The 9084-nt window shown below is 39.2% G+C and overlaps 1 protein-coding gene across 3 annotated transcripts in view; it reads left to right on the forward strand.

The window, feature by feature from the left end:
* The window catches only part of MAP3K20 (mitogen-activated protein kinase kinase kinase 20), a 154150-nt gene that overhangs the window by 100027 nt on the left and 45039 nt on the right, over positions 1–9084 (forward strand). For all 3 annotated transcript variants that reach the window (XM_054562706.1, XM_054562708.1, XM_054562707.1), the window contains exon 11: positions 7061–7196. In XM_054562706.1, coding sequence (XP_054418681.1) covers positions 7061–7196 — 136 coding nt within the window. The remainder of the gene's footprint in view (positions 1–7060; positions 7197–9084) is intronic.

The following is a 9084-nucleotide window of genomic DNA, read 5'->3' on the forward strand; positions in this document are numbered from 1 at the left end:
AATATAAATAGCATGTTTGGGAGCTGACATTATTCCTCCCTGACTCAGCAGAGATTGAAGTAACCACTTCTCTGCTCCTGAGAGCCTTGGTGGTAATGTGATGCCTTGCGCCGCCTGCTGGTGCCAAATGAGTACTGCATGGACTTTGAAAATGACCGAGTTGTTTGCTCCTGTTGTTAAGACATGCCTTTGGGCTGTTTTGTTGGTGTTTTACAATAACTTTATTTATTTTTATTCTTTTGAAATTTCTGTCAAAGTCTAGCAAGTTAAATTTTTATTTAGGGAAACAAAAGTAATTCTGTCTGCTTTAGTCTAAGTGTGGGGGACTTTGTTCTGGGCTGAAATAATAAACAAAGCAAAACATGCAAATAATCTTTGTTTCCTACTGTAAGAGTCCAGCACAAATCTAAATAGATCACTCCCCCCCTTTAAATCCATATAAGGAGCTCCATTACTCTGGGACAGAGACCAAAAATATTTAATAAGTCTCATGAGATCTGCTTTACTCTGGCCTCAGGGGCAGCATCCTAAGAGTATCAGTCTGTCCTTAATTCTGGCTTTCAGCCCCTCAACAGATGCATATTTCTCCCCCACTCAGAGTTTTTACAAAACATAGTTTGTTCTGTTTAAAGTTTGTCCCTGTGTAGAACATGCAAAGGATATCAAGTGGATAATGTTATTTTACCTATCGAACTGGTGAGGATGAAAAAGAGCACTGATATTCCCCAAAGTGTACGGGCAGTGAGGCAGGCGCTCGCACACATTGCTAGCAGAATTGTAAATTGTTACAAACAATTAGAATTAAGAGCCTTAAAAATTTTCCAACCATTTGTCCCAGAAATTGCATTTCTAGGGAACTATTCTAAGAAAGTAGAGATGTGGACAAAGATATATGCCTAAAGGATTTCATGGTTAAAAATAAAAAGCATCTTCAAGGTCCAACATTAGAAAAATGGGGAATGGTTACATAAAATCCGAGTCTGTTCATAGACTCTTACAGAGTCACTAAAAATTACATTCACAGTATGGCGTTAGAAGTCAGGATGTCAGTACCTTTATGGTGTGGGGGGCATCTGACAAGGGCATTAGGGGGGCTACTGAGAGCTGATAACCTGTGTCTTTGTCTCGGTGCTGGTTATACAGGTGTGTTCCCTTTGTGAAAATTTATTGAGCTGTCCTCTTTGGATACGTACACGTTCTGAAAGTATGTTATACTTCAATAAAGATTTAACTTAAAAAGATAAAATAAAGCCCATCCCTGTTTAAAACACCGCCGCTGATGCCAGAGAGTAGCTAAAATAACAAGTCTCTGAGGAAGTGTCTCCTGGCCCCAGGCTAGATGAGGTTCCACCTTCTGTGCTGGGGGAGCATCTCCTTCATAGCCCATAACTGTTATTGGAATTAGTAAGTAATTCTACAGTTTGTTTAACGTGTGTCTCACTGGCCCAAACGTAACAGCGTCAGAGAATCTCTTTCGTTCATCACTGTGCCTACAGCATCTAGAACGTGCCTTGACCATAGCAGTTGCTCAAAAAATATTTGGGGAAGGGAATGCCATGGTGCTAATAATATAAAAAGACAATATGATATTACACAGGAGAATATAAATACGCAAGTTAATTTGTGTGCCACGCCAAATATATTCTCACGCGCGTTCATTCAGATATTTGCTGAACTTCTGCTGGGCCAAGGTGCCCTTCCAGGTGTTGGGGTTTGGGAACGAGCAGAACAGTCCCAACGCATGTGGACTGCCCAGGGTTAAACTGCTAAATATAAGTACACAAATAATTATCTCATTACTATTTTGAAAAGTATTATGTCAGTGAAGAGCTGGACATCTGAGAGGATATAACCATGAAATCTAATCTAGTTGAGTATATAATTAAAGGATTCCCTAAGGAAATGCTCTTTGATCTCTTATCCAAAGGATTCAGAGGATTTTAATCCTGCTACTAATACCCTTGAGGTGGGAATCTTTTGAAGTATATCAACAAAATTAGAAAACAAGGGGAAAGTTGGTACCTTTTCTGTATAAAAATGTAAAACTTCCATATGATCAAGAGCAATATGCTCTTTCATAAATAAAATTTCAGAACAAGTGCCATACTGTATGATAGATCAGAAGTTGTCAAAGTTTTTGGTCTCAGGACTCTATTGCACTCTGAAAAATTATTGAGGACTCCAAAGAGCTTTTGTTTAAATGTTACATCTGTCAGCAGTTATTAAAACTAGGACTGAGAGGAATGTAAATATGTATTTATTGATTTGTTTAAACAATTATAATAAATCCTGCTTCTGCACTCAACCTATGGCACTATCACATGTCATGAAGCCTCTGGGAAAATCTGTGCACTTGTGAGAGAATGAGAGTAAAAAAAGCAAATCATATCTTCATGTTACTCTGAAAACCAGTTTAACCTCTCAGATCTGTTGAAAAGCTCTCATGGGTCCCCCGCACTGCACTTTGAAAACCACTGTGATAGACAGAGTTACTGTCGTTAAAATAATATTTTAATTAAAATACCATACTAAGGACATGGAAAAGCATTCCACAAAAGGAGAAACCCACTGGCCAAGAAACATGAAATATATTCAACTTCACTTAGCAATCAAATATTATAAGGGAATGTAATTCATTTGACATATTGGCAAAACTTCCTAATATGAAAATACCCAGGTATAAATTTTCTCATACATTGCTGGTAAGAAAATACTACCTTCCTAAAAAAGGTATTCCTAAAAACATGAATGAGAAGGTTATGCAAGAATATATGATCCACCCATCCTTAGAACTGTAAAACCAGAAGTGGCAATCAAGGGAGATTTGGGGGATTTTTTTGTGGTTTCTAAAAATTATGGTATTTCCATTCACAGATAGTATGGAACAATTCCTGATACTAGAACTCTGATAACTTTTTTTAAATAGAATGATTCTGCTTTTGTAAAATAAACATATAGTTATGCATATGTGTGTGTATACATAGAGAAAACTATCAAAAGGTCAATGTTATCATTGGGTGGTGAGATTATGGAAGAGTATTTTCTATTTGTATTATCTGTATTTTCCACAATAAACCTGAATTAGTTGAATAATAAATTTAATGTTTTAAGTACTTCGAGGTGAAAAGATGAGGAGAATAAAATTGGTAAAACGCTAAGGTATTTTAGTAAAAGGTGAATTTTAGTTGCCTGGGGGGCGGCCTCATGGGCTTCCTTTCAGGAGCTAATTAATCCTGAGAGCTGAGGGAATAGAGACCTTTACCTGAACTGCTAAACCACTGTTTAAGTAATAGCAGAGCTGTTTTATCTGAACTTGGGCATTGGTTAAAAACCTGGGGAGTAATAAGAATATTAATTAAACAGTACTAAACATAGCTGTCATGTATTACATTCTTACCAGATACTTACACTTTATTTGGATTATCTTTCTTAATCCGCATAGCAACCCTGACATCACAGATGCCAAAACCTAGGCCCGGTCAGGTCGGGTACCCTGCCCAAGCCCGGCAGAGCCAAGAGTGGAGGCCAGGTTGGCTGATCCCACAGGCCTGCAGTAGCACACACACCGTGCAGGGCTGTTCCAGCACCGGTGGCCAATGGCACGCCACCCACTTATTAGCACACACTGTTCACTTGACTAGGTTCCTTTTTAGTAAAGAGAAATATTATAGGGCACAATTGTTTTAGGTGGTGAATAAAGTAAAACAACTACCTTACTCAAATACCAGGTACTGAAAAGCACTAAATGTTTTGTCAGGTCATCTGAATATTTCAAAAGACAACAGATTCAGACCACTCCTCTTTTTCCCTAACTTTGGCGTCTGAAATATGTGACTTGTCCAAAGCATGTGTTGTAAATTATAGTCACCGTGAAGTCAGATTCCAGTTCTGCTCTGGTGTTTCTGGCGAATGCTTGTTTTCTGGTTGAACTTCCTCTACACAAAGACCAGATGGAACATCTAGTTTTAGAAAATTAAATGATTACCCGGGAAAATCTTTTTAAAACTAGGTCATTAAAAACCACCTAAACTATGTTCTTAATTTTGACATAGTAAATAATAGGAAAGAAATCTAGTGCCAGACAGTTCCTTCTTCATCACGCCTTCAGCTTGTTTCTCCTCCTGGTGACTTACTAGCAGGGAGCATTACGAGCAGATGTGCCATCCTGCTTCAGTTTTCGTTGCCCTGAGGGGTGGTCTGCAGGCCTGTGGCAATGTCCGTGGGCTGTGCGGTACCGTGAAGGAGCCTCAGAGCTCTGTCTGTTGGCAAAACACTGTTGGTTGTGGTCTTTCTTGGTGATCACAATACTCTCACTGTGGCGTGGCTTCTTAAAAACAAAAAACAATGAACAAAAACATTTAATCTTTGCAATTAGGTTTAGCACAAATTTAATACATAAGACCAAATACACACATTATATACTTATCATGTAATATATATAATAAAGCTCTTTTTTTTTTTTAACTAATTGACCTGTTACTTCAAAGCAAGTTTCTGTCTAATAAAAGACAATAATTACGGTTCATTGCCTGTTTTTAGCGTATGGAAAATTGATACTAGTCAAAGTCAACGTTGGTTCGATTTTGTTTTCGAGTAAAACTGTAATTTTCATCAATTAAAAGATTTAACCCATATTTTTTACAACAGGAAAGTTATATAAAAGCATCAGCAGATGCATTTGGATGCTGAACAATGCATCAGCCCGAACGGGGATTAGCAAGGGGAGCAGCAGTCTTTGCATTGCGCTGAGGTTTGGGCTGCCCTTTCATGGCATGCGCCCCGAACACTGTGTCAGATGCCGGGGCATCGAGCAGAGCGGCCTTTGGAAGTTAGGCCTGAGGGATCAGACTGAGGAGGAAACAGATTGAGGAGGGAAATATTTACTGTCAGTGTTTGTTTTTCTGTGTCACAGCTTTCAGCTGACCTAACTGTTGATCTGTTTTCCAGAAGGGCGCAAAATCACAGTGGGCTCCTAGAGCTAGAACTTAAGATGAATCCTCCCCTTAAATTACAAGTGAAATTACATATGTTTGGCCATTTGCCCTGATCTGAAGGAACATCAGTCTCCCTGGCAGGAGAGTAGGGAGTGGTTTGGCAAGAACCACTGCTTTCGCCACCAAGTGTCACCCTCTTACTCTCTCATTGACTGAAGATGGCTTTTGCTTTCTTTGTTATGAAAGTTGAACCTTAGCTTTTTCACGTTGATTCCCCCCTACCCGAGTCCTCCATTTGCAAATTAAATACAAACATTTATGAATGGGTACAATATTTATGTCTGAAATATCAGGGATAAAATTTGGTTTTTTATGATCAGTCATAATTCTGGAAGTAGCTGACTTAGTGCCCTTCTTTAGGGACTATAGTGTGACTTCACTATATTGTTCTGTAATTTTCAAATGGCACCAGGGAAGTAAAGTGTCAGACCCAAATCCAGACCCACCTCAATAGCTGTTCCCTGAGTTGGGGTTTTACCCAGAATCCTTTTTGTTCCCCTTCATTTCATTCTCATTTTCAAGGGCATTGGAGTAAGCTTTCCAGTTATTCTCATTTCCCCTGGAAATAAAAAAGGGAGATTGTGGTTACTGATATTCACTAACTTACATCTGAAGTATCGCCCAGTGTGCCATGCAGGTGTGCCTTAGCGGTGCCTGGGAGCAGCTGTTGGCAGCACTCAGCGGCTAACCCACGAGTCCCCTTTCCAGCCTCTTCCTTCTCTCCATGAGCCTTCTCCAGCCCTTCTTCCCTTGGGTTCTCCCCGCCTCCCCCCATTTCTCTCTGTCCCTTTCTCCTTCTTTCTCTCATGTTTGCATTACTGTTGCTTTCCTCACAGGCTCTTCAGAAATTCAAGGGAAAGAAACTCCAGCTCTCAGAGCATAGATGTAGACTTAAACATTATGAGAGCCCTGAAAGAGAATACAGTTTGCACTAAGCCATCTTACCAGTTTCGGTTTCTGTAAGGGACAGGTTTCTGTAACTGGACATATTATTCCAAGTGGTGAGGTTGGTTGGCCTATAGAGATTGAGGACGGAACTTTCTTTTAAAATTATTACAGTTAGCCCTAGCTGGTGTGGCTCAGTGGACTGAGTGCCGGCCTGCAAACCAAAGGGTCGCTGGTTCGATTCCTGGTCTAAGGCACATGCCTGGTTTGCAGGCCAGGCCCCCAGTAGGGGGACGCATGAAAGGCAACCGCATATTGTTGTTTCTCCCCCTCTCTCTCTCTCCCTCCCTCCCCCTCTCTAAAAATAAATAAATCTTTTTAAAAAGTAAATAAAATAAAATCATTACAGTTAAAAAGAACTTTAGAGTATCTGTAGCCCAGGATTTCCTATATTTGCCTGATTGTAAAAATTATCTAGATCTTTCATTAAATAATGGAAATTGCTGGTCTCCATCCAACACTACTGAATCATGAGCTCTAAGGAAGGGTCCTAGGAAACCGGGGGGGGGGGGGGGGGGGCGTTTGTTTGTTTGTTTGTTTAACATGCTGCATAGGTAATTATTAGGATTAGACAAGCTGGGAATCCCTGATGTAAGATAACGATCATCCCTTACAACTGAGGAAACAAGAATCAGCTTAATCAATTGTTTGAGCTACTCAGCCAGTGAATAGGCTAACGTGAATTTACTAATGGTGTGATATTGACCTCCTAACTTGAGCACCATTTTTCCCATCTCTCCGTATATGAGATTAGCAACTGTTTCTTGGAACTGTTATGAGAATAAGATACGTTATATAATAGTCCTTTGTAAACTGTAAAGAGCTAGATGAATGTAAGCATCTATTAAATGTCTAAACCAGAACACTGGCTCTATAGCTCCAGCTTCACCCCAGGGCTCTTCAATGCTTTGTTAAGGTATTTTGAGCTTACTTTTCCAAACTAGAAACTAGCCGTTGATTTGGAAGGCTATAAAAGATTTGTTATTGTCTGATAGTTTGCTGTTTGGTTTAAAAGCACAAGTTTTAGCCGTTTGCCTTGATTAAGCATTCCGATGGACACACTAAGCATTTAATATACCTCTCAAGCAAAGCCGAGACTTTAACCAGTTATTTCTGTGCAGGTGTGAAATTGAAGCAACTCTCGAGAGGCTGAAGAAACTAGAACGTGATCTCAGCTTTAAAGAGCAGGAACTCAAAGAACGAGAAAGACGTCTGAAGATGTGGGAGCAGAAACTAACGGAGCAGTCCAACACCCCGGTGAGTGTTCCCAACTGTGTTGACTAACCTCCCCCCGCCCCAGAAGACACAGCTGAGCATGGCGGCACGGCAGCTTTCCCCCCTCCCACTGCCACCTCCTCACTTCCTGCCTAACACCTGTGTATTAGGACGGGCCCACACTTATGCTCAAGTGGAGCGAGCTCATGTCTCTGATCAATTAACAAAATGCCAGGAATTTCTAAGAAAAACTTACCCTCTTTCTGGCTCTTTCCCTAAAAACTGTTACTCTGTCAGTGTGTTCATATATTAGAGTTACAAAAATAAAATCCATTGTATTTTCACATCATTTGCTAGATGCCCAGAACATGTGCCTTAATGCTGTTTAACCCTTTAAAGTTCATCGGTAACTTAAAAATGTAACACCAAGGCAGCTAGTTATCTAAGAATGCCTTTGATGTGTCAGAACTCCACCAAGTTTTTCTTCTAAAAGAGAGCTAATTTAATGGCATGTAAATGACAAGCATTAATGTTCCTTACTCAGTGGAGCATTATGATCATGGGCAGGAAAAGACTGGAAAAAAGCCTTCTCTCAGGACTAGCTTCCAATATTTATTACACCTGGGAAATATCTCGGTTTCTTCCAAGCTTAGTCATTCAAGTAAGATAATCCTTTTTAAGAATTGTGCTATTTACACACTTATCATTAGCTTATATAATGACAAGATATAAAAGTCGAATCGAATTTCAGCACTCTTTTCTATTTTAAGTGATTTATCATTGTGGAAACGAAGTATAAATTTATCATTGGATTTACCAAGGTTTTTAATGGGTCCTATTTCTCCACTTTAAAATAACAAGTAAGGGTAAGATTAAAAGTATATTCGTTATATATTTAAACTTATTGATAGTTGCTATGGCAATTATACCAAAAAAAACACTCAAATACCCTCCACTTGGTGACCTTTTATCAGCTTTCCTATTTTTAAATGTTTTCATCTCCATTAAGCAGCCAATGCCCAATTGCAAAATGTTTTCCAGTGTCTGAAAAATAAAATAGTTTGCCTCCTTTTCCAATTTACATGGAGAAGCACCTGATATCCAAAAAAGGGAAATTACAGTGAAGGCAAATGTTTATTATTAGATTTAACTTTTTCAAAAATGACTTTGGTTATTCAGGGAATCCCAAAGTGAGAACTGAATTGCTATACACAAGACTATCATGGATATTAAAAAGGGAGCACATTTTGAAAGTTCAGTGAATTTAACTTGGCTCCCAATAAAGATGTCAAGGGAAGTTTCCTGCTCTGAGTTGATACCAAGAGGCAGACTCAAAAAGTATCCCCCTAAGGATGCGTCAGGGAGCACTGCTTTTCCCAGAGCTGAGGAGAGGTAGAAATATGGCCAGCTTCTTGAGAGCTGGGTTTTTTTTTTTAAGTACATTGAAATCTTAAGCTATGAAGCATTGCATGGCGTGACTCTAAATGTAGCATTGTAAGAAAAAACTTTAAAGCACCTATTAGAGTATGCTTTAGAACCTTTCTTTGGTTTATGGCATTAGTTTTGCTAAGAAATTATGGGCTGCCTTGCACATGTTCTTGCTATTATTAGTAACATAGCTGTGTAATAAAGAATGAAACACTGAGTGCTCAGTAGGTTGTATGCTGCATTTTAACTCCAGAAAACGTTCTGTGAAGGAACTGCGCTGAGGGCTGCCGTCTAATAATGGACAGCGTGAAGCACCATCTTGCTGAGATTTTCTTCCCTTCTTTTACTTAGGAGGGCTATGTTTTCTTTCTTTACATACTTGCTTTTAATGTCTCTTCTGCTTAGAGCTAGTATTTCTGAAGGAAAGAAAGTTTGTGCTCAGGTATTTTATAAATAGGTATTTTCTTTTATCCTCACACGAGTTTCTAGATGACTTTCAATA

This window comes from Pteronotus mesoamericanus, unplaced genomic scaffold (genome assembly GCF_021234165.1).
Source record: "Pteronotus mesoamericanus isolate MK-2021 breed Mesoamerican mustached bat unplaced genomic scaffold, CSHL_Meso_final scaffold_651, whole genome shotgun sequence".
NCBI classification, from domain to species: domain Eukaryota; kingdom Metazoa; phylum Chordata; class Mammalia; order Chiroptera; family Mormoopidae; genus Pteronotus; species Pteronotus mesoamericanus.